Raw genomic sequence first — 26,854 nt, 5'->3', positions numbered from 1 at the left:
GCCCTGGGTCACTGTCCGTGTGGAGTTTGCACATTCTCCCCGTGTCTGCGTGGGTTTCGCCCCCACAACCCAAAAGATGTGCAGGTTAGGTGAATTGGCCATGCTAAATTGCCCCTTAATTGGAAAAAATAATTGGATACTCTAAATTTAAAAAAATAAAATAAAGGCATATGAGAGAGAGAGAGAGAGAGAGAGAGAGAGAGAGAGAGAGAGAGGGAGAGCATGCAAGATAAAGGGAGAGCCACAACTTGAATTTGCATGCAAATTTCAGAAATACACAGCAAACCTTAAATACCCTCATTCTGCAGAACACTATTCTGAACGCAGCAGATCCTCAAGCTGCAATTTCCAAATGACTCCACACCATTGCCCCAACATACTAATGGACTTGTCATTCCCAGATTGTTACAATTAGGAGGCTTATAAGATTTGATTTTGGGACTGTAAAACTTGGGGTAAATGTAATCTGTGATGTGATCTGTTCTGAGGCCTGACAGTAAGCCTTGTGGCTTTGATTGTTACAGATCAAAGGGGGTTCAGGTTTTGTTGAGAACAAGGTACAAGGTATTTATGCTTGGAGGTAATGCAGCAGTCTCTGAGTTTAGCACGAATACACCCTTAAGTGTCCCAAAGTCTAAGAAAGGTGTTGTAGGTATCGGGTTGTAAACAGTTATGAAAATTATCCATTTACTTCTAGGAGAGTTAGGGATCAGTTTGACCTGAATTGTTAATGTATTTCATGTTGACATGAGGCAAGAGGGCAAAGGAAGCCATTTTGAGATCAGATTCCGGCTTCTCTATAAATTAATGAATATCACAGACAGCAATGTTGTGTGGTCAGCAGAGAAAGTCACTTGGCTTTTCAAGCTATCACAACAGGAAGCGAAAGGGAGACTTTCTCTTGTTGAGGAATTGTATTATGCAGGATTCTCAGAGATTGGTTTCGCCACGGCCAGGGGGAGAAATGATCAGAACAGACTGAGATGCTGGTAGAGGATCGAAGAAAAAAAGGAGTAAAGTGCCCGGAGATGATCATTTGAAGTTACCACTGGGCAAATTGGGATATAGGAATGCATTGTGACCTGGGAGCAACTGGGGAACATTTGGCAAAAAGATCGATTCTGTGGAGAGTACAATAAATGCTAAGTATACAAGGGGAATGTTGCTTCTTGTAGTTTAGTTGCCTACAAAGTAAGTTTATTTTACAAAAGTCATTTGCTACAGTAAAGGTTTTAAATAGCGAAAGCTTGTTGGGTCATTCCTTTAATAGTAACTGCACATTTGTATATTTTCCTAAGTTACCTGTCTCTTGTGGAGATTGCCAAATGCCATATTAATTCTACCGCACCTATGACTACACATTACATTATGTGCCAGGACTTTGAACCGTAAAACTCCCTTACTGTCCTTGGCTTCCTCTATCAACTTGCTTAAAACGCGAAGCTTGCAAACTTGGGTCGCTTTCCCACTTTTTGAAATCTTTTTATTCTACTCATCTTCAATATCCTCATCAAATAAACAACAAAAACAAATACAATAGCAATCCCCCAAACAAAAACAGCATCCCGCTCACTATACAGACCAAAACATCCACCCGTACATTGAGGTAAAAAAGAAAAATTAATAGTAAACAGTGTAATCAAAGACAACAATAACCCCAAACCCCCCTCCTCCAAATGTCAGATAGCAACCAATTCTCAAAAGTGTATAGTAAACAGTCCCCATGAATTGTAGAACCCCTCCTTCATCTCCCTCAGCTCAAATTTCACCTTCTCAAGTGTTAAAAATTCAAGTAGGTCCCCCTGCCAAGCCAAGGCACAGGGCAGAGAAACTGACCACCACCCCAACAGGACCCGCCGCCTCTGGGCAATCAGCGAGGCGAAGACCGAAACATCCGCCTCTGCACACGCCTGCAGCCCGGGCCCACCTCCAGTCAGGGCCGGTCCGACACCCTGAAAATTGCTTCTAGGGACCCTGGTTCCAGATTCTCCCGAGATGACACAGAAAACCTCCCTCCAATACTTCTCAAGCTTCAGACAGGATGGTTTGCGGGGCTCCTCCCACAACGCTCACATACATCCTCCACTCCCTCAGCGTCAGCTTATCCTCACCCTCGCGAGGCGTAGCCCAAAACATGACCTTCAGCTGTATCAGCCCCAACCTCGCGCATGAGGTTGAGGCGTTCATCCTCTGGAGCACCTCACACCACAAACCTTCTTCCATAGCCTCCCCCAACTCTTCCTCCCATTTGGCTTTGATCTCCTCCATACACCCCATCCTTCCCCCAAAATCCTCACATAGATCGCCGACACCACCCCCTTCTCCATTCTCCCTGTCATCAATACCTCTTTCAACAATAAGGGCATTGGCTCTATCGGGAAGCTCTGAACCTCCTTCCTAGCAAAGTCTTGGAGCTGTAGATCCTCAACTCTTCCCCATGCCTCAGTCCATATTTCTTCTCAACTTTTCCAACCTCACAAAACATCTTCCAACAGGTCTTTTGATACCCTGATCCCCCTTTCCTCCCAACTTTGAAACCTCCTGCCCAGCCTCCCTGGCTCAAACCTATGCTTACCCCCAATCGGCATCTCCCCTGACTCAACACCCATCTTATAATGCTGCCTGAACTGCCTCCAAATCTTCAGTGTTGTCACTACCACCGGACTGCCATCGGGAGCAGCGCTGTTACCGATGCCATCAACCCCGACCCCCTACACAGACCCTCCTCCAGGTGATTAAAAAGTCAAATGGAGTTTTGTCCTTCATTGCTAGAGGGATGGAGTTTAAGACTAGGGAGGTTATGCTGCAACTGTACAAGGTGTTAGTGAGTCCACACCTGGAGTATTGTGTTCAGTTTTGGTCTCCTTGCCTGAGAAAGGATGTAATGGCGCTGGAGGGTGTACAAGAGGAGATTCACTAGGTTAATCCCAGAATTGAGGCGGCTGGATTACGAGGAGAGGTTGAGTAGACTGGGACTGTACTCGTTGGAATTTAGAAGGATGGGGGGAGGGATCTTATAGAAACAAATAAAATTATGAAGGGAATAGATGGGATAGATGCGGGCAGGTTGTTTCCACTGGCGGGTGAAAGCAGAACTAGGGGGCATAGCCTCAAAATAAAGGGAAGTAGATTCAGGACTGAGCTCAGGAGGAACTTCTTCACCCAAAGGGTTGTGAATCTATGGAATTCCGTGCCCAGTGAAGCAGTAGAGGCTCCTTCTTTAAATGTTTTTAAGGTAAAGATAGATAGTTTTTTGAAGAATAAAGGGATTAAGGGTTATATGTGTTCGGGCCGGAAAGTGGAGGTGAGTCCACAAAAGATTAGCCATGATCTCATTGAATGGCGGAGCAGGCTCGAGGGGCTAGATGGCCTCCTCCTGCTCCTAGTTCTATGTTCTTATGATAAATGCATGTTCCATTTCTGTCCTAGGTTGAGGAGTTAATACTTAACGTCTGTATTCTTATCAGAGGTTCTACCACGTTATCTAATCTGTAGTATAAAGTCTTTAATTTACTCCTTAAGTGCACAAGATCCACTAAATACACTGTCCTTAACTACAATTCTTTGATGTACCAGAAACTTTGATACACCATGCTTTGCTTACTCGGGATTACAGGCTGTGATTTTATTTACAGACCAATGTAATGTAAAAACTGGATCCAACACAGCATAAAATGTCCAAGTAGGGTTCACCTAGTAGAATTTTAAAATGTGTCCAAATGTCTTTATAATTTGTTCTCAAGAATGAATTGATTCATTTTTGGAACGATTGTGCATAAAGTATCAAGGCACAAGTCAGGAATGCGACAGAATACTCTACACTTGCCTAGATGAGTACAGCTCCAAAAAGACTCGAAGTTCAACAATATCTAGGACAACTGGCATGTCATTCACCGCCTTCAACATTCACTCCCTCCTCCACCACCAACAGCCAATCACAACAGTGTATACCATCAACAAAACACACTGCAGTAACTCACTAAAGCTTCCTCAGCAGCACCTTTCACACCTGCGACCTCAACCACCTAGCAGCAAGGGCAGCACCAAGGGAACACCATCACCTGCAAGTTCCCTTCAAATCCACACACCATCCTGACTTGGAATAACATCGCCATTCATTCACTGTCAGTCAAACTGCTGGAACTCCCTTCCCAACCGCTTTGTAGGTGTACCATGGACTGCAGCAGTTCAAGGTGGTGGCTCAACACCACCCTCAAGGACAATTAGGGATGGACAACAAATGTTGACCCAGCCAGCAAGCCCAACAATATCCCTTGAAAATAATTTTTTAAATTACAAATTTAAGCCAATAGTTATTCACATTTGACAATTTATATGAAATTCGGATTCTATGAGAAACACATGCATCGTAAAACTTTGTCAGATTATTTTCCCTCTTCTCAAGGAAGAAGGATGTAATTCCAGGATTCTGGAAGCCAGCTGTTTTTTTCTACAAAGAACCTTTTATTTTTTTTTGGCATTAAACACAAGTGTCAACTTGCTATTCAAAAAAATGTGAGCCCTGACTTTTTCCTTGCCTGATATACTTGGCCAGTGTCTGTCGAGTCATGTCACTGTGTTTTGTTTTCTTCCATTCTTAATCTATTCAGTCATAAGTCAGAGAGTCACCTGCACAAGTTATTTTCTCACTGCCTGTTTACTCTGGTGTCTCCCAAGGATCTATATATCTGTGGGTCCCTCCTGTTTTGCAAATACATCCATCATCTAGCAGGTTAGTTTACATTTACATGCTGATGACGCCCAGCTCTGCCTCACCTAGAACATAGAACAGTACAGCACAGAACAGGCCCGTTGTGCCGAGCAATGATCACCCTACTCAAATCCACGTATCCACCCTATACCCGTAACCCAACAACCCCCCCCCCCCCCCCCCCACCGTACTTTTTTAGGACACTATGGGCAATTTAGCATGGCCAATCCACCTAACCCGCACATCTTTGGACTGTGGGAGGAAACCGGAGCACCCGGAGGAAACCCACGCACACACGGGGAGGGCGTGTAGACTCCACACAGACAGTGACCCAGCCGGGAATCGAGCCTGGGACCATGGAGCTGTGAAGCATTTATGCTAACCACCATGCTACCGTGCTGCCCACCTCATCTCTTTAATCACGCCACTGTCCTTTAAATTTCCAAAAAGACTTATTAGACATCCACTACAAAACAAGTAAAAGTTGTCTTAACAATTAAGACCAAAGCCATCGTCTTCAGTATCTGCAACAATTTCTGTCCCATAGCCATCGATTCCGTCCCTCTCCTTGGCAACTGTGTGTGAGGTTGAACCACTAATTTACAATCTTGATCTCAAATTTGACCCCAGAAGAGCTTCTAGCTCCACACTAGGATCATATATTTCCACCTCTGTAACATTGCCAACTAACACCATTTCCCCCCCCCCCCCCCCCCCCACCCATCTCATGCCAAACCTTTGAGCTTTGTCTTTATTAGACCTCTAGTCTTGACATTCTAATTCATGCCTGACCATTATTTTACTTTTACTCTCTGTAAACCCACCATACAAAAATTTGCTACCCATGCTCCAACACTTTATCCATCACCCTGTGTTATTACTGTTCTCCAGTCATAGACCACTGAAGTCAATTGTCCAAATACTGTCTTGGGTAACAATTGGGTACTGTACCGGAAGGCATCTGGTCTGTTTGGCTCAGCATCACACCACATTGTTCATTTAGCCTTGCTGAATCAATTTAGTATTTCAAGCTCATTATATTGCACACTGGAACAAATATATGTGCATATTTCATTTTGAAACAACTCACCTGAGCGCACTGTAGCCTTGACAGACACTGATGCAACAAAGCACCATCTCCTGATTTGCTCGATTCTCTCCAAGGTATTTGCAAACGATGTTTCCACCCAGACTGAAACCCACAACAACCAGCTGGGTTTGAGGGAAGGTTTTCTTTATGTAATTTACCATTGCGCCAAACTCCCATGTACAACCTATAAAAAAAAGATAACTTTCAAAGCACCAGAATGACTGAAGACAAAACAGATTTTAAAACAATTTTTTCTAATACTTAAATCCAGATTAATTCTATTCCACCAGAGCTCTTGTACAGATTCTGCCATCTGCACCCTGGCAATCTGACCAAATGAAAAGCACAAGTAGTATTCTGAAACAGGTTAGAACTTACTCATTTAAGGAAATCCGTTAATTGTCAGGAACGTAACACTGCTCAAGTTGGGAATTCACTTAATGGGCATTTGATTCTACTTACTTTAGGTGACCAAAAGTAAAACACAAGCAGCAGCTCATGTTCGATCTAACATTGGAAGCTGCACACAGCATGCCCTAGTTGTGCAGACCCAGATCATAGCCACATCAATACTGAGCAACTATTTTCTCTCGTCAGTAATAGGTCAACATATTCTGGAGCTCCAAGTTTTCTATTCCAGATTGACGGCTGTGCTGTCAAGAAGGGGCAGCTTAGACAAGGGTGCATTCTACAGAAATTAGTTGATCATAACAGATGATAATTAGCCTTGACCCAAGAGGGACCCTCGGCATCTTTCTCTCTTTGTGTTAGGAGAGTGATAAATAGTTATATAGCGGAGAGGCACCAATCCGCATCAAGCATTGGGAAAAGGCATGGAGGCAGGCCTCCCTGAAATACAACTAGTACAAGGATTGAACCAACGCCATTGGGACAATTCTGCACAAGTCCAGCCATCTAGTCAACAGATACCTATTATATTTGTAGTTAAAATGTAAATGTAAAACAGACAAAAATCTGACAACCTACTGCAGGCAAAGTTGTGCATATACTTTCTTTCAGTCATGAACAGCATACCTACTTCACAATATTGCCAGCCGTGTGCTACTTTTAAAACACTTAAAAAGAAAAACAACATTTGAGTGATATATATGCAAAGGGAAAGATATTAATCAAGCACAAACCCTTTGTTGGAATACTTCAAAAAATATTTGTTGATGGTGTCTTATTTCAGAGTGGACAGACAGAACCGATTAACAGAATTTCCAAGAGTCTGCATGCAAGGCAGGAGGGCAGGCTTCTACTGAGAGTGCCTGAACACATCATTGATAATAAACAGAAAGCGTTCACAGTGAATTACTTCAAGAGTGCTGTGACCAATGTATGGATAAAAACAATAGTGGAGTACCACCAGTCCCGTAAAAAGTACTGGAAGTGCCAATTTGTTTCAGTGCTCTGTTTTGAGAATATTTATGAACACTTTTATTCCCCTTATCTAAGAAATATATTCAGGCATTGGAGGCGGTCCAGAGAAATTTCACCATGTTCATCCTGGGTATGGAGGGATTTTAAGAGATATGGTGAAGTAGGTTGGAACTGTACCCACTGGAGTTTAGAAGATGAAAGGTGACCTTATTGAGAAAAGTAGGATTCTCAGGGGGCTTGGCATGGTAGATGCTCAGATGTTTCCCCTTGTGGGAAAAAAAGCAGAGGGCATAGCGGAAAAGTAAGGGGTCACCCATTTAAGACAGATAGAGGAATTGCATCTCCCAAGTTAATGAATCTATAGAATTCTTTACCAGAGGGTTGTGGAGACTGGATCATTACGTATGTTCAAGGTGGAGATAGATTTCTATAGAATCTAAGAATATGAGGGTACGGTGGGAAGGTGGAGTCAGGATCATCATTTCAGATCAGTCATGATCTCATTGAATGGCGGATCAGACTCAATGGGTCGAATGGTCAACTTCCACTCCTATCTTGTGGCCTTGAAAAGGATACTTTAAAGTCTCCTCAAATACTGTCAAGGAACCTCAAAATAATTTTAGATGAAGGCGGCTATTTGGTTTATTTTGGTTCATCCATACAGAACCATCCCAAACCTGATTTTCATGAACATATTTATCCTCCACTTGAAAAGATGTGACATCAGATTATCGTAATTAAAGAATAGGATTATAGCCATGTGGGCGGCACGATACACTGTGGTTAGCACTGTTGCATCACAGTGCCTTGATCCCAGGTTTGTTTCCCGGCTTGGGTCACTAACTGTGTGGAGTCTGCACAGGTTACCTCCGGGTGCTCCGGTTTCCACCCACAAGTCCCGAAAGACGTGCTTGTTAGGTAATTTGAATTCTAAAATCTCCCTCCATATACCCGAGCAGGCGCCGGAATGTGACGACTAGGGGCTTTTCACAGTAACTTCATGACAGTGTTAATGTAAGCCTACTTGTGACAATAAAGTTTATTATTATGATCGAGAGGCGACAGTACTGCCAATTAATGCATGCATGAAGGCAATAATTTGATTAAGGACTTGTCTTGTGGCAATGCAAAAGCATTTTCCTCGAGTCATGAACTTTTCTTGTCTAGTTAATCTGGTCATTTGGACTTCGAACCCAGCCAAGGCACTCAGAGCAGGGCCTTTCATAAAGTAGGAATCAAATACCAATTCAGTTGTTAGATTTGAAAACTGGATAATTAAAGGAAGGGAAGAATATAGAGTTCCAATATTGAGAGTTCTGGAAAAAAGCAGACCTAGATGTTGCAACATGAGACGAGAGAGGTACAGGGAGAAGGAACAAGCACATAACACCCTCCGTGCAATTTCTTTAGCAAATGATCTATTACAAAAGCATTCAAATATCATTGAAGGAAGGAATTACCAAGAAAATGTATGATTACAGTTTTGTTCCCATCACCCACAGCAAGAAGTGGCAATTCTGAACTATGGCAGGAGAACAAAGACTGTTCCGCCGTTACCTGCATATTGGAAACTGGAACATTTGGGTGCACCAGGCAAATAGGGATGGGGTCCACCAAACACTGGGGTAGGGGAATGGATTCATAACTCATGTACTTTTGTGGCCAACCTAGATGTTGCACAATCTCACAAATGACCAGTCCTTGTCAAGGTAGCTATTCATGTGGGCAGTGGTGCCTACGGCACTGAGGACCCGGGTTCGAATCCCGGGGGCCCTGGGTCACTGTCTGTGTGGAGTTTGCACATTCTCCCCGTGTCTGCGTGGGTTTCACCCCCACAACCCAAAAGATGTGCAGGGTAGATGGATTGGCCATGCTAAATTGCCCTTTAATTAGAAAAAATAATTGGGTACTCTTTTTAAAAAAAATTTTAAAGGTAGCTATTCTTGAAAGATGTGCAGAGGACAGCCACTGTGACCAAAGAGCTACACAAAATATAATTTACTGCAAGAAAAATCTATGAAATGGCATGTGTTCTAAATTTGTAACAAAATCAAAGGGTTCTAATGGCAAACCATTCAGGCTTTGTCTTAGTCTTAAAATGAACTGGAAGCTTTGCAACATAGAATTTAAAAACTGCTGGTGTGTGCTAAGTGCAATGTGCTCACAACTGCTCACCTTGATTAAAGAATGATCATTTTATTTGATCTCCTGCTCACCCATCAGCATTGGGCTAGATGGTTGTATATTTACACTTGGTTGTTCTGCTGACATCAATAGAAATCAGTGCATTTTTGTGGAATGGGAGCGTGGGGCGTGGAATGGGAGTGGGGGGTAAGGGTAGAGAGCTAAAATATTTGAGAATTGGAAGTTTTTCGGAGGGTTTGGCAGAAGATCCAAATTGGAACTGCATTTTAACTACAAAAATGAGAGTCCTCTTGCCCAACTCTAATCAGAAGTTCCAATGATCACAAGAGAGCTAGATCAATACAATTGAGAAGGTTCAATGATCACAACAGAACTACAAGACAAATCTGGACAATACATGAACAAAGAATAAAGAAAAGTACAGCACAGGAACAGGCCCTTGGCCCTCCAAGCCTGTGCCGACCATGCTGCCCATATAAAATAAAATCTTCTACACTTTCTGGGTCCGTATCCCTCTAACCCCATCCTATTCATGTATTTGTCAAGATGCCCCTTAAACGTCACTATCGTCCCGGCTTCCACCACCTCCTCCGGTAACGAGTTCCAGGCACCCACTACCCTCTGTGTAAAATATTTGCCTCGTACATCTCCTCTAAACCTTGCCCCTCGCACCTTAAACCTATGTCTCCTAGTAATTAACACCTCTATCCTGGGAAAAAGTCTCTGACTATCCACTTTGTTTATGCCCCTCATAATTTTGTAGACCTCTATCAGATCGGCCCTCAACCTCCTTTGTTCCAGTGAGAACAAACCAAGTTTATTCAACCTCTCCTCATAGCTAATGCCCTCCGTACCAGGCAACATCCTGGCAAATATCTTCTGCACCCTCTCTAAAGCCTCTACATCCTTCTGGTAGTGAGGTGACCAGAATTGAACACTATACTCGAAGTGTGGCATAACTAAGGTTCTATACAGTTGCAACAGGACTTTCCAATTTTTATACTGAATGCCCCGGCCAATGAAGGCAAGCATGCCTTATGCTTTCTTGACTATCTTCTCCACCTGTGTTGCCACTTTCAGTGACCTGTGGACCTGTAAACCTGGATCCCTCTTGACTGTCAATACTCGAGGGTTCTACCATTCACTGTATATTCCCTACCTGTATTAGACCATCCAAAATCATTACCATACATTTGTAACGATTAAATGCCATCTGCCATCTCTCCGCCCAAGTCTCCAAACAATCCAAATCCTGCTGTATCCTCTGACTGTCCTCATTGCTATCCGCAATTCCATCCTTTGTGTCGTCCGCAAACTTACTAATCAGACTAGTAACATTTTCCTCCAAATCATTTATATAGACTATGAACAGCAAAGGTCCTGCGGAACACCACTAGTCACAGCCCTCCAATCAAAAAAGCACCCTTTATTTGCTACTCTCTGCCTTCTATGAGGCAGTTATCTGTCAGTCACCTGAGGCCTGTTTAGGGGCACATTGTATTCTTCTCTTTGAAGTTTAGGTATTTTGTGAGTCATCGGTTAGCTGAGGTCTGCATAAAAGACAGACAGAAAGCGCACTCAGTAAGCTTGCGCTTTTCAAGGAGACATCCAGAGTGAGGCAAATCCAGAGTGGGAAGTTGGACCTTGGTAATTCGGTGCAGTGAGGTAGTTCGGTGCAGAGTGAGAGAAGGTGCTTTTTCGGAGGTGCTTTTTAACCCTGGTAAGTGACTGGTAAGTAGTTTCTCTTTTTCTTTTCATTGTCTAATTTATTTATTTTTACTTTGAAATTGTAGTTGTTTAAGTTTACCTAAGGTTTAAGACATGGCAGGAGATCCCAGACCCATGTCATGCTCCTCGTGTGCGATTTGGGAGCTCAGGAACACGTCCACTGTCCCTGGCTCTTTCACGTGCAAGAAGTGTGTTCAGTTGCAGCTCCTGTTAGACCGCTTAACGGCTCTGGAGCTGCGGATGGAGCATCCGCGATGCTGAGGAGGTCGTGGATAGCACGTTTAGCGAGTTGGTCACACCGCAGGAAGCTTACTGAGGGAGATAGAAAATCGGTGACCAAAAGACAGAGCAAGAGTAGGAAGGCAGTGCAGGTGTCCCCTGCGGTCATCTCCCTGCAAAACAGATATACCGCTTTGGATACTGTTGTGGGAGATGGCTCACCAGGGGAAGGCAGCAGCAGCAAGGTTCATGGCACCATGGCTGGCTCTGCTGCACAGCAGGGCAGGAAGAAAAATGGCAGGGCTATAGTGATAGGGGACTCGATCATAAGGGGAATAGACAGGCGGTTCTCTGGACGCAATCGAGACTCCAGGATGGTATGTTGCCTCCCTGGTGCAAGGGTCAAGGATGTCTCTGAGCGGCTGCAGGACATTCTGGGGGAGGGGGGGGGGGGGGGGGGGGGGGGGGTGAACAGCCAGCTGTCGTGGTGCACATAGGCACCAACGATTATAGGTAAAAAACGGGATGAGGTCCTACAAGCGGAATTCAGGGAGTTAGGTGATAAACTAAAAAGTAGGACCTCAAAGGTAGTAATCTCAGGATTGCTACCAGTGCCACGAGCCAGTCAGAGTAGGAATGTCAGGATAGATAGGATGAATGCGTGGCTCGAGGGATGGTGCAAGAGGGAGGATTTCAAATTCCTGGGGCATTGGGACCGGTTCCGGGGGAGGTGGGACCAGTACAAACCGGACGGTCTGCACCTGGGCAGGACTGGAACCGATGTCCTGGGGGGTGGGGGGGTGGTTGCTAGAGCTGTTGGGGAGGGTTTAAACTAATGTGGCAGGGGGATGGGAACCAATGCAGGAAGTTGGAAGGTAGTAAAACAGGGACAGAAGCAAAAGGAAGTAAGGGGAAAAGTGCAAGGCAGAGAAGATAGTCAAAAATCAAAAAGGGCGACAGTACAAGGTACAATGACTGAGGGGAGCTCAGTGAATAGGCCCAGTAATACTAAAAGGGCTAAAACTGGAGATGTTAAGATTCAAAACAGAGGTAAAAAAAACCAACATAGGTGTACTTTACCTGAATGCTCGTAGTATTCGGAATAAAGTAAATGAGTTGATGGCACAAATCATCGTGAATGACTATGATTTAGTGGCCATTACTGAAACATGGTTAAAGGATGGTCACGACTGGGAGTTAAATATCCGAGGGTATCAAACGATTCGGATGGACAGAGTGGATGGTAAGGGAGGTGGTATTGCTCTGTTATTTAAGGATGACATCCGGGCAATAGTAAGGGATGACATCGGTGCTATGGAGGATAAGGTTGAATCCATTTGGATGGAAATCAGGAATAGTAAGGCGAAAAAGTCACTGATAGGAGTAGTCTATCGGCCACCAAATAGTAACGTTATGGTGGGGCAGGCAATAAGCAAAGAAATAACTGATGCATGTAGAAATGGTACAGCAGTTATCATGGGGGATTTTAATTTACATGTCGATTGGTTTAGCCAGGTCGGTCAAGGCAACCTTGAGGAGGAGTTTATAGAATGTATCCGCGAGTTTCCTAGAACAGTATGTAATGGAACCTACGAGGGAACAAGCGGTCCTAGATCTTGTCCTGTGTAATGAGACAGGATTGATTCATGATCTCATAGTTAGGGATCCTCTCGGAAAGAGCGATCACAATATTGTGGAATTTAAAATACAGATGGAGGGTGAGAAAGTAAAATCAAATACTCGTGTTTTGTGTTTAAACAAAGGAGATTACAATGGGATGAGAGAAGAACTAGCTACGGTAGACTGGGAGCAAAGGCTTTATGGTGGAACAGTTGAGGAACAGTGGAGAACCTTCCAAGTGATTTTTCACAGTGCTCAGCAAAAGTTTATACCAACAAAAAGGAAGGACGGTAGAAACAGGGAAAATCGACCGTGAATATCTAAGGAAATAAGGGAGAGTATCAAATTGAAGGAAAAAGCATACAAAGTGGCAAAGATTAGTGGGGAGACTAGAGGACTGGGACATCTTTAGGGGGCAACAGAAAGCTACTAAAAAAGCTATAAAGAAGAGTAAGATAGATTATAAGAGTAAACTTGCTCAGAATATAAAAACAGACAGCAAACGTTTTTACAAATATATAAAACAAAAAAGAGTGGCTAAGGTAAATATTGGTCCTAGAAGATGAGAAGGGAGTTTTAATAATGGGAGATGAGGAAATGGCTGAGGAACTGAACAGGTTTTTTGGGTCGGTCTTCACAGTGGAAGACACAAATAAAATGCCAGCGACTGATAGAAATGAGGCTATGGCAGGTGAGGACCTTGAGAGGATTGTTATCACTAAGGAGGTAGTGATGGGCAAGCTAATGGGGCTAAAGACAGACAAGTCTCCTGGACCTGATGCAATGCATCCCAGAGTGCTAAAAGAAATGGCTAGGGAAATTGCAGATGCACTAATGATGATTTACCAAAATTCACTAGACTCTGGGGTGGTCCTGGTGGATTGGAAATTAGCAAACGTGACACCACTATTTAAAAAAGGAGGTAGGCAGAGAGCAGGAAATTATAGGCCAGTGAGCTTAACTTCGGTAGTAGGGAAGATGCTGGAATCTATCATCAAGGAAGAAATAGCGAGGCATCTGGATAGAAATTGTCCCATTGGGCAGACGCAGCATGGGTTCATAAAGGGCAGGTCGTGCCTAACTAATTTAGTGGAATATTTTTGAGGACATTACCAGTGCAGTAGATAACGGGGAGCCAATGGATGTGGTATATCTGGATTTCCAGAAAGCCTTTGACAAGGTGCCACTCAAAAGGTTGCTGCAAATGATAAAGATGCATGGCATTAAGGGTAAAGTAGTAGCATGGATAGAGGATTGGTTAATTAATAGAAAGCAAAGAGTGGGGATTAATGGGTGTCCCTCAGGGATCCGTGTTGGGCCCACAATTGTTCACAATTTACATAGATGATTTGGAGTTGGGGACCAAGGGCAATGTGTCCAAGTTTGCAGATGACACTAAGATGAGTGGTAAAGCGAAAAGTGCAGAGGAAACTGGAAGTCTGCAGAGGGATTTGGATAGGTTAAGTGAATGGGCTAGGGTCTGGCAGATGGAATACAATGTTGACAAATGTGAGGTTATCTATTTTGGTAGGAACAGCAGCAAACGGGATTATTATTTAAACGATAAAATATTAAAGCATGCCGCTGTGCAGAGAGACCTGGGTGCGCTAGTGCATGAGTCACAGAAAGTTGGTTTACAGGTGCAACAGGTGATTAAGAAGGCAAATGGATGTAGCAGACCTATTGATGCAGCTGAGGGGGCCGAAGCCTTTCCGCGACCGCCGGAGCTGGAGGGGGCACACAGAGTGCGGGCGAGGCAGGGGCGGCCGGGGCGGACCCCCCCCGCCCGATGGTTCCACAGGTTCGTGGACAAGGAGCGGGTGCTGCGGTGGGCAAAGAGCGCCAGGAGCAGCATGTGGAACAACAGTGTTCTCCGCATTTACCAGGACCTAAGCCAGGAGGTGGTTCGGCGGCGAGCAGCCTTTAAGAATGTCAAGGAGGTGCTGTTCAAGAAGCACGTGAAATTTGGTCTGTTGTTCCCGGCTCGCTTATGGGTCACGCACCAGGGTCAACACCACTACTTCGCCGAGCCTGAAGAAGCGATGGATTTTGCGAGGGATCAGGCGCCGGTCCTGAAAAGAGGCCCCGCGGACGCGAATTAGGGCCCGAGGATTACCGTGGGAAGGTACGCCGAGTGGGCCTGGACTGCTGTTCAATGGTTTGCTGGGCCAAAGGTGCCAAGCGGAACATTTGGGACGCTTTCCTTTGTTCATGGACATTGGTTTGGGGGGGGGTTTCCTTTTTTTCTCTTTTTTCTCATGGTTTTTTTTTGTTTTTTCCTCTTTTTTCTGTTTTTTCCTTTTTGGGCGGATTTGTACTTTTTGTGCAGCTCGTGGAGGACACTGGAGCTGGCTTGCTCCAGTGGGTTGGAGAGAGGGATGGGGCGCCGGGGGAGTGGGGAAGGGGACAGGAAAACAATGGGAATGAGACAGGAAGGCGCAGGAGTGTTGAGTCACCGGGCTAGCAGATTGGCTAGTCAAGGGAGTCAGGTGGGGGGGGGGGGGGGGGGGGGGGGGGGGGGGGGGGAAGAGAGAATAGATCACAGCCAGTGGATGGCAGGGGTGGGGGGTATCGGAGGATGTGGTGGGGGGGGGGGGGGGGGGGGGGGGTTGTTCTGCTGACGTGGGAGGGACTTGAAATAGGCACTGGAAAGGAGGTCGAGGGTGGAGGCAGCCAACGGGCGGGCCAGGAATGGCGCGACGCACGGGCCGGGGGCCGGCCCGAGAAAGGCTATGGCTGACTGGCGTGGTGGGTTGTGCCCCCCGACCAGGCTGATCACCTGGAACGTCAAGGGACTGAATGGGCCGGTTAAGAGGGCGCGGGTGTTCGCGCACTTGCGGGCTCTGAGGGCGGACGTAATTATGTTGCAGGAGACACATCTGAAAGTGTCTGACCAGACCAGGCTAAGGAAGGGCTGGATTAGCCAGGTCTTCCACTCGGACATGAAGTCCAGGGGGGTGGCAATCATGATCAACAAACGGGTGCAATTTGAGACGGAGGGCATAGCCGCAGACAGGGGGGGCAGATACCTGATGGTACGGGGCAGACTGGAGGGGAGAAGAGTGGTGCTGGTGAATATATATGCCCCGAACTGGGATGACGTGGACTTCATTAAAAGAGTGCTGGGGAAGATCCCGGACCCGGACTCTCGCAGGCTAATAATGGGGGGGGGGGGGCTTTAACATGGTCCTTGACCCGGCTTTGGATCTGTCGTGTCCCAGAACGGGTAGACTCCCAGCAATGGCAAGGGAGCTGAAAGGGTTTATGGAGCAAATGGGGGCAGTGGACCCCTGGATAGATAGACAGCCGACAGGAAGGGGCTACTCGTTTTACTCGCACGTCCATAAAGTATATTCTAGGATAGATTTCTTCGTACTAAGTAGGGATTGTATAGGGGAGGTAAAGAACACGAAATACTCGGCAATTACTATCTCAGACCATGCCCCGTACTAGGTAGACCTGCAGATCGGGGGAGCGAGCTACCACCGCCCGCAATGGAGGCTAGACGTGGGACTGCTGTCGGAGGAGGGGATCTGTGAGAGGCTTCGGAGGTGTATGCAAAATTACTTGCAGGTGAATGACACGGGGGAGGTATCAGCGGCGACCTTGTGGGAGGCGCTAAAGGCAGTAGTGCGGGGGTAGCTGATTTCAATTGGGGCCCACAGAGCCAAGGCAGATAGGGCAGAGATGGATAGATTGGTCAGGGAAATGGGTCGGATAGATGAAGAGCACGCGGAGTCCCCGGGGGAGGTTTTACTCAGGGAGAGGCAGAGACTACAGGATGAACTGGGGGCACTATCCACGAGTAGGGCCGTGGAACAGCTTAGGAAGGCGAGGGGAGCGGTGTACGAGTATGAGGAAAAGCAGACTGTTAGCGCAGCAACTCAGGAGGAGGGAGGCGGCCAGGGAAATAGGTAGAGTGAGGGATGGGGAGGGGCGCAAAGTGGAGGACCCGGCAGGATTGAATAAGGTATTCCGGGACTTCTATCGCAAGCTGTATACTTCGGAGCCGCCGGAAGAACCGGAGGAGATGAAAAGGTTTCTGGACGGGTTAACCTTCCCAACAGTAGGTGGGGGGGCGAGTGGATGAGCTGGGGGCCCCGATTAGAGTGGAGGAGGTATTGGGGGGCCTAAAGGCCATGCAGTCGGGGAAAGCCCCGGGGCCGGATGGATACCTAGTAGAGTTCTATAGGAAGTTTTCTGAGCTGGTGGGCCCAGTCTTGGGGAGGGTTTTCAATGAGGCAAGGGACAGAGGGACCCTGCCGCTGACAATGTCGCAAGCCACTATATCACTGATATTGAAGCGGGTTAAAGAACCGGAGGCGTGCGGGTCCTACAGGCCAATCTCCCTGATTAATGTTGACGCCAAGCTCCTGGCAAAGGTACTGGCGGTTAGAATGGAGGACTGTGTACCGGAGGTGATTGGGGAGGACCAAACTGGGTTCGTGAAAGGTAAGCAGCTAGCGGCCAACCTGAGAAGATTACTTAATGTGATAATGATGCCCCTGGCGGGTAGGGAGGTGGAGGTAGTGGTGGCAATGGACACCGAGAAGGCCTTTGACCGGATGGAGTGGGACTATCTATGGGAGGTGATCGGACGGTTTGGATTCGGGGAGGGATTGGATCAAATTATTATATCAAGACCCGAGGGCCAGCGTCAGGACTAACAGAGAAGTGTCGGAGTACTTTAGGTTGTACCGCGGGACCAGACAGGGCTGCCCGCTCTCCCCGCTGCTGTTTGCGCCGGCCATAGAGCCGCTGGCGATTACTCCGAGAGCCGCAGCGGGATGGAAGGGGTTAGTGAGGGGTGGGGTAGAACATAGGGTCTCTCTTTACGCAGACAACCTGCTCCTGTACGTGTCGGACCCAGTGGCCGGGATGGGAAGTATATTGGGAATGCCAGTTCTCAGGATATAAATTAAATATGGCCAAGAGTGAAATGTTTGTGGTACAGGCAAGGGGCCAGGAGAACAGATTGAGAGGACTACCGTTTAGGCTGGTTGAGGAAAATTTCCGGTATTTGGGAATCCAGGTGGCACGAGACTGGGGCAGGCTGCACAAGTTAAATTTGGCCAGGGTGGTGGAGCAAATGAAGGGAGAGTTTCGGAGATGGGATGCACTCCCGCTGTCGCTGGCAGGGAGTGTGCAGACTGTAAAGATGACAATCCTCCCCAGATTTCTGTTTATTTTTCAGTGCCTCCAGAACTTTATCCCACAGTCCTTCTTCAAAAGAGTTAACAGGATGATCGTGAGCTTTGACTGGGCGGGAAAATCCCCGCGGGTGAAGAAGGGGATGTTGGAGAGGAACCGCAGCGAGGGAGGGCTGGCTTTGCCGAGTCTGATTAATTATTACTGGGCGGCCAACATCGCTATGATAAGGAAGTGGATGGTGGGTACGGGGTCTATTTGGGAGTGGGTGGAGGCGGCTTCGTGCAGGGGCTCCAGTTAGGCAGCCCTGGTCACGGCTCCTCTACCGCTGCCACCGGCCAAGTACACCACCAGCCCGGTAGTGGTGGCGACCCTGCGGATATGGGGCCAGTGGAGGAGGCATGTAGGGGAGATGGGGGCGTCTGTCTGGGCGCCAATCTGCGACAACCATCGGTTTGCCCCCGGGAGTATGGATGGGGGTTTCCGAGTATGGCGGCGGGCGGGGGTGGGAAGGGTGGGTGATATGTTCCTGGAAGGGAGCTTTGCGAGTTTGAGGAGCTTGGAGGAGAAATTTGGGTTGGTAAGGGGAAATGATTTTAGGTACCTACAGTTGCGGGACTTTGTTCGTACACAGGTCCCATCTTTCCCACGCCTCCCGCCAATGGGGATCCTAGACAGAATAGTGTCTAGTGGGGAAGAAGGGGAGGGTAGAGTCTCAGGTATTTATAAGGTGCTCATGAGGGAGGAAGGGTCCCAGACAGAGGAACTGAAACTTAAATGAGAGGAGGAGCTCGGCGGGGAAATGGAGGACGGGCTGTGGGCAGAGGCCCCGAGTAGGGTAAATTCGACCGCGACATGTGCTAGGCTCAGGCTGATTCAATTTAAGGTCGTTCACCGGGCCCATAGGACGGTGGCTCGGATGAGCAAATTCTTTGGGATAGAGGACAAATGCGCCAGGTGCACGGGAGGACCAGTGAACCACGTTCACATGTTTTGGGCATGCCCTAAGCTGAGGGGGTACTGGGAGGGATTTGCGGGGATCATGTCCCGGGTGCTAAAAACAAGGGTGGTGATGAGTCCAGGGGTGGCAATTTTTGGGGTTTTGGAGGACCCGGGAGTCCAGGGGGAGAAAGAGGCCGATGTTCTGGCCTTTGCTTCCCTGATAGCCCGGCGACGAATACTATTGGCGTGGAGGGACTCAAAGCCCCCGAAGACTGAGTTGTGGCTTGCGGACATGTCGAGTTTCCTGGGTATGGAAAAAATTAAGTTCGCCTTGAGGGGATCTGTACAGGGGTTTGCCCGGAGGTGGCAACCATTTATTAACTTCTTTGCGGGAGAGTGAACGTCAGCGGGGGGGGGGTGTAAGAGTAGGAGGGGGGAAATGGCGGGTAGTACCGGTGGGAGACGAGCGAGCTTGTGCAGTATGTTACAAGTGAAGTATTGAAAGTACATGGATGTTTGCACATTTTTGCTTTCTTTCTGTTGATGTTTGTAACTGTTTACAAATCCAAAAACTACCTCAGTAAAATTGTTTATTAAAAAAAAAAAGGCAAATGGAATGTTGTCCTTCATTGCTAGAGGGATGGAGTTTAAGACTAGGGAGGTTATGTTGCAATTGTATATGGTGTTAGGAGGCCACACCGGGAGTGTTGTGTTCAGTTTTGGTCTCCTTACTTGAGAAAGGACATACTGGCACTGGAGGGTGTGCAGAGGAGATTCACTAGGTTAATCCCAGAGTTGAAGGGGTTGGATTGTGAGGAGAGGTTGAGTAGACTGGGACTGTACTCGTTGGAATTTAGAAGGATGAGGGGGGATCTTATAGAAACATTTAAAATTATGAAGGGAATGATAGGATAGATGCAGGCAGGTCGTTTCCACTGGCGGGTGAAAGCAGAACTAGGGGACATAGCCTCAAATTAAGGGGAAGTAGATTTAGGACTGAGTTTAGGATGAACTTCTTCACCCAAAGGGTTGTGAATCTATGGAATTCCTTGCCCAGTGAAGCAGTTGAGGCTCCTTCATTAAATGTTTTTAAGGTAAAGATAGATAGTTTTTTGAAGAATAAAGGGATTAAGGGTTATGGTGTTCGGGCCGGAAAGTGGAGCTGAGTCCACAAAAGATCAGCCATGATCTCATTGAATGGCGGAGCAGGCTCGAGGGGCCAGATGGCCTACTCCTGCTCCTAGTTCTTATGTTCTTATGACCTAGCCAGTTCTGTATCCATCTTGCCAGCTCACCTCTGATCCCGTGTGACTTCACCTTTTGTACCAGTCTGCCATGAGGGACCTTGTCAAAGGCCTTACTGAAGTCCATATAGACAACAGGCTATTGAAATATTAATTTTTATTTTTTAAAAACAGGATAAAGGTGTAAATCAGTTCCAAGAAATAAAAGCTGATAGAACTTTGAAATGCAGAAATATCTGCAGTGAACAAAGTAGAAATTAAATATGCTTCAGGCGTAAGAGATAGAGCATTACTCTTCCATTTAACTAATGAGCTCCACGTCCATGTTGATATTTTTAGGCCAGTTCTTTGCCAGCAGTTGTTATCCATTTGATTAAGAAATAATACACAGCTAACACTGATCTTTGTAATAATATAATTCAGACATTAAGTTGGCCCTGGCAGTAGTAATAAAAATGTACTGTCACGCGGGGACATAAAGGTAATTGGAGGATGGTATAGGGAGATGTCAGAGGTAGGTTCTTTACACAGAGTGGTGAGTGTGTGGAATGCACTGCCAGCAGAGCTGGTTGAGTCAGAGTCATTAGGGACATTTAAGCGACTCTTAGACAGCCACATGGACAGCAGTAAATTGGAGGAGTGTAGGTTAGGTTGATCTTAGATCAGGATAAATGGTTGGCACTACATCGTGGGCTGAAGGGCCTGTACTGTGCTATTTTCTACTGCAAGACTAAAAACAAATCAGCTGAACTTGAACAATTGATTCATGTTAAATAATTAAAATCAACATCAAAACAAAGTTCAAGCAGATGCAAAACCAAAGGGACTTTTCAACTGAAGTAGCAGAAACACTAATCAGATAGCTCTAAGAATCGTAATTCCCCATCCTTTTTTTTTTAAATAAACATTTTATTGAGGTTTTTCTTTGGCATTGTAACAGCAGCAATATAAACAATGTACATAATAACATAAACATAGTGCAAATACCGCCTCCCCCCCCCCCACAGGTCCCACCATTAATTAACCCCCTAATCTACGCTAACCTAACCACCTTCCCGTCTGCTGACAATTAATTCTCTGCGAAGTTGTCGATGAATGGTTGCCACCTCCGGGCGAACCCTAACAATGACCCTCTCAAGGCGAACTTAATTTTCTCCAGGCAGAGAAAGCCTGCCATGTCCGATAGCCAGGTCTCCGACTTCGGCGGCCTCGAGTCCCTCCATGCTAGTGATATCCGCCTCCGGGCTACCAGGGAAGCAAAGGCCAGAACATCTGCCTTTCTCCTCCCGGATTCCTGAATCCTGCGACACCCCAAAAATTGCCACCTCTGGACTCAATGCTACCCTTGCATTTAATACCTTGGACATGACGTCCGCAAACCCCTGCCAAAATCCCCTCAGTTTTGGACATGCCCAGAACATGTTGACATGGTTCGCTGGTCCTCCCGCACATTTTTCGCACCTATCCTCCACCTCAAAGAATCTGCTCACCCGGGCCACTGTCATGTGAGACCGGTGAACGACGTTGAATTGAATCAGGCCGACTCTGGCACAAGTTGCAGTCGCATAGACTCTACTCAAGGCGTCCGCCCAAAGGCCCTCCTCTATCTCTCCCCCCAGCTCCTCCTCCCACTTTCGCTTCAGCTCCTCGGTCTGCGTCTCCTCTGATACCATAAGCTCCTCAAAATTTCAGAAACGCTCCCCTCTCCTATCCATCCTCTGGAAACTACTTGGCCTGAATCCCCCTTAGCGACAGGAGTGGGAAGGTTGGTACTTGTCTACGCAGAAAGTCCCGCACCTGCAGAAATAGAATTTAGTGTTCCCCCGCCAATGCAAACTTCTCCTCCAGCGCCCTCATACTCCTAAAGCTCCTCTCTATAAACAGGTCCCCCATCCTCAATCCCCGCAATTCCCAATTCTCGCTGTATTTTGCACCCCCATCGCTGTTCTCGTTGACTGCTAACGTGGCCTGTGTCTGGCTGGCTGAAAACTGTTTCTTCCGCCAGGTGTTTTTCTCTCAACTTTCAAATGGCCAATGGTCGAGAGGACAAAGAAAATACTTCAAAGTCACCATGAACCTCTCCTTAAATGGAGGCAACAAATGAACTTAAAACAACTGGGAGGGGTTTACTACCAATCGTTCAAAATATTGACAACTGCATCAAACTTGCATTCACTTTTGAGTCCCAACGCCTTAATGAGACAGAGTCAGCAGAAAAGGAAACGGATGAAAATCATGCACTTCGGATCCCACTACCTCGTGGAATGTCCCGTCACGTGTCAAGATCGGTAGGTTGAGAATTGGCCTGTTCAGTCACATGAAAGCCACTGCAGAAACTACTACCCAGTAGATGTCATCCTCGAATCAACAGACAGCTGACAACGACAGTGTCTAACACATCCAACAGATAGGTAGGAAGAGCCTAGATTTTTACCCAGAACAAATGGTGATATTTCTAAGTCAGGACTGTGTGAATTGGAGGGGAACTTGCAAATGGTGATGTTCGCTTACACCTGCCGTCTTTGTTTCGTCAGGCACTAGAGATCACAAGTACGTAAGGTGCTGTTGCAGATTAAGCTTTCATGCATGGGTTTAAGTTTAAAAATGGGTCCTCAGTTTTCCCTTGGTTAAAAAAAAAAGGGATACATTGAAATAAGAATAAAAACCGTGGTAGCATATTCATCTGGTCAGTTTGGACCCTGCTGCTGGTTTCAGAGGGAGATTATACCACCTCTGCAAGTCCTTTTATATCTTAGCGACGAGGCTCAGGAAGTTCAGTTTGTGGAGCAAGGCCCAGGTATGGGCTACACAGATCCCCAGATAGATCAGAAATTAGAGGGCGAGCGCCGAAATGGCAGCAAACCAAGCTGAGCCCCTCTGGCTGACGGGTTCACTGAAAAACACTCACTGTTACTCACATTTAATTGATAACCTGAAAATGTGCCAAATATCGTGAGCACCTCACTTTCTACTGAGGTGGTCAAAATATTTAAGAGTAGGTCATCTGTGTACAGCAAGACGCGGTGCTCCTCCCCCTCCGGAGTATTCCCCTCCACCTCTCCAATTACCTCAACGTTATCGCCAGAAGGTCAATAGCCATCACAAAGATCAATGGAGAAAGGGGATTGCCCTTTCTAGTGCTCCTGCCTAGCAGAAAATATTCAGAGGTTATATTTGTGCAGATGTTGGTCAGTTTTCCCTTGGTGCCCATGCACCTTAGAGACAATTCATATTTTTGTTTGCACCATCATCTATGTAGGACAGGTCTCAGATGAGATCACAATCCTAATTCCTCTCTTTAAAAAAAAGTCTAGTCCTTGTACTCATTTTCTAATCTCCTTACTTTTGTGCTAGCAACCAAAAATTGGGCTTCAAAAGACTGAAGATTAGATTATAGAATATTCAGAGAGTGGAGGCATTCTTCTGGGAATGAATAAAATGGGAGTAGCAGATTAGACAGCTGCAATGAGTCTTAATTTCAAGAGTCAGAATGCAAGGAGGATTAAAAACATGCAGATCAAACAATAAGTTCAAGGAGTATCACCCATCAATGAAGTATAAACGGAAAAGAGATAAGACTATGGAAGCACCTTTATTATTATGGTAGGAAGGGCAAAACGAAACCTGTGCTGGAGGATTCATGTCAGCTTCTATTGATCATCATAGAATCTACAGTGCAGAAAGAGGCCATTCGGTCCATCGAGTCTGCACCGGCTCTTGGAAAGAGCACCCTACCCAAGGTCAACACCTCCACCCTATCCCCATAACCCAGTAACCCCACCCAACACGAAGGACAATTTTGGACACTAAGGGCATTTTATCATGGCCAATCCACCTAACCTGCACACCTTTGGACTGTGGGAGGAACCGGCGCACTGGAGGAAACCCACGCACACACAGGATGTGCAGACTCCGCACAGACAGTGACCCAAGCCGGAATCGAACCTGGGACCCTGGAGTTGTGTAGCAATTGTGCTATCCACAATGCTACCGTGCTGCCCATCAAAATTGATGGTTTTTAAAAGGCTATTGTCAACAATAGGCATAAACCCCCACCCAATCTGCCCATCAACAATATTCAAATATAAAGTTGGCGCTCTCTGGAGATCCAACAGCATCATACACCTATATCCTCGTGCAAATTGTCATCAATCATCTCTGATCTCCAGTACCATGAATACTGTCAGCAATGACAAACAAGACATCGCTTCTTGGGCTTTTGGCTAAGATCAAGCATCAGATCAAGTCAAAGAGGAGGTGCAATGCTTTTTCTTGTCAGCTTGGATCTTGTATGTCTCTCTTGTGGAGACCATGAATTGGCTCCAATTTGAATTTGAATTGGTTTTTGGAGCAAGCAATGAGATGGATTACGGGTTTGCTCTGTCCACTCTGCGCATTGGCTTTGTAACTTTAAGAATGGTATTAAAAAAAAAAGCTTTTTTTGCAAAATAACAAGACACAGCAATTACTGATCTCTATTTGAACTTCACTCACCTGGGACCACATGATTTAATATAAAACTTATTTAAAATATTTTTCTCTCAGTTTTACATGGAGCAAATTTACATCAGGGAAAAGCAACATTTCCATTAAACCTATGATTATTTAAATTAAATCTCAAATACCAAAACACATGCACCACGTTTGAGAGCAGCACTAGTTATAAACAATTATTAGGAGATCCTCCAATTTGGTAATCTTGAAAAGATGAATACAATCTTTAGGAACATGAAATATAGCCAGAGCTTTTGGCAACTTCTATCGCAAAGCATTATTGACTCCTTGCTGAGGATGAAGAGTAGATAAATAAAAAAAGACATTGAACCATAGAAATGGGCTTTTAAGTTTGATACTATAGTCTTATCACCTTCCATGACACCATTTTTAATTGCTAACATATTCAACTCTTGCTGTTTTCCCACATCAGCTGTTTGCACATTGGTCAGTTGAATTGTTGCCAAATAATAATAATCTTTATTAGTGTCACAAGTAGGCTTACATTAACACTGCAATGAAGTTACTGTGAAAATCCCCAGTCGCCACATTTAAGGGACTAGACAGCAAAAGAAACTACAAGGAAGTGAACACAAACCAAGGCTGATACATATGGTTTGTTCGTTCCTTCTATAAGAATGCGCAATAATCACTCTGAAGATGGTGCTTAATTTAGATATTCAAAGGTGATCTCTGAATCTGAACAATCAAATTCATGTGAATGATATATACTTCATTTACCTCTACTTTTGTCCTGATTATGCTCTTGCCGCGATATGCCTCTGGTGCCATCACTCCAGGTACAGTATCAGTCCATCCAAGTGAGCACAGGCAGATTATACCACCAATGGAAAGAACACAGTAATTCTCCATGGCAATTGTAATCATAGAATCCCTACAGTGCAGAACGAGACCACTTGGGCACTTGCAAGTCTGCATCGACCCTCTGAAAGAGCATCCTACCCAGGCCCGCTGCCCTATCCTCGTAACTCAGTAACCCCACCTAAATGTTTTAGAAACTAAATGGTAATTTAGCATGGCCAATTCTCCAAACCTGCACATCTCTGGACAATAGGAGGAAACTGGAGCACCTGTAGGAAACCCATGCCGACATGGGGAGAAAGTGCAAACTCACGGTTGGAATTGAATCCGGGACCCTGGCGCTGTGAGGCAGCAATGCTAACCACTTTGCCACCGTCAATCTTTCAGGACATACACTTTCCACCAGGATTTTCTCCGCTTCTTACTATATTTCTCCAAAGATGTGCATCTTAGATGGATTGGCCATGCTAAATTTCCCCTTAGTGTCCAAAGATGTGCACGTTGGTGGGATTATGGGGATAGAGCAGGGGAATGGGCCTAGGTAAGGTACTCTTACAGAGGGTCAGTGCAGACTCAAATGGGCCTCATTCTGCATTGTAGGAATTCTATGGCACACTGATAAGAGGTCAATTTACCCAGCTCAGATCATCTCACCCAGGTCAGAATAGGGATGGAAATGAATGAATGAAATGAAAATCCCTTATTGTCACGAGTAGGCTTCAATGAAGTTACTGTGAAAAGCCCCTAGTCGCCAAATTCTGGCGACTAGGGGCTGTTCGGGGAGGCTGGTCCGGAAATTGAACCGTGCTGCTGTCCTGCCTTGGTCTGCTTTTTAAAAGCCAGCCATTTAGCCTAGTGTGCTAAACTAGGAGCCTTGGTACTTCTGATCTGGATATCCCATTATACACTGGAAATTACCAGATGGACCACTGACAAAGCTACGGAAGATTCTGGTCAAATTTTTAAAATCACTGATTCTGAGCAAATCGCAAAATGGTCTCCGCTTCATTTCACAATCCTGTCCCCAAAGCCTTCACCCAGTAATGCTGCTGCATTATTGAGAAATAAGGAAGGAAGAAACAGTAGCAACATGAACTAGGGCAGGGGGTAGAGGAGTTTGGGGAAGAGATAAAAAATGGAAGCAACTGTAGCAATATGAATTAGAGCAGGGCAAGGGAGACGGGGGTCACGCCATCAACTGGGAAAGGGAAAGTTTGATTTTTTTAAATCAGTTTCAGAATTTAAATAAACCAGAATTAGGAGCAAAAAGAGCACAGATCCACAAGAACGAAGATGTGCAGGCTAGGT

At 46.0% G+C, this 26,854-nt stretch overlaps 1 protein-coding gene across 2 annotated transcripts in view; it reads right to left on the bottom strand.

Moving 5' to 3' along the window:
• LOC119974916 (monoacylglycerol lipase ABHD2-like) overlaps nt 1-26,854 on the bottom strand; it is a 98,808-nt gene that overhangs the window by 35,240 nt on the left and 36,714 nt on the right. For both annotated transcript variants that reach the window (XM_038814260.1, XM_038814261.1), the window contains exon 6: nt 5,802-5,985. In XM_038814260.1, coding sequence (XP_038670188.1) covers nt 5,802-5,985 — 184 coding nt within the window. The remainder of the gene's footprint in view (nt 1-5,801; nt 5,986-26,854) is intronic.

Source organism: Scyliorhinus canicula, chromosome 12, assembly GCF_902713615.1.
Source record: "Scyliorhinus canicula chromosome 12, sScyCan1.1, whole genome shotgun sequence".
NCBI classification, from domain to species: domain Eukaryota; kingdom Metazoa; phylum Chordata; class Chondrichthyes; order Carcharhiniformes; family Scyliorhinidae; genus Scyliorhinus; species Scyliorhinus canicula.
Note: the sequence above shows the minus strand (reverse complement) of the source record. Positions and strands in the feature narration are given on the sequence as shown.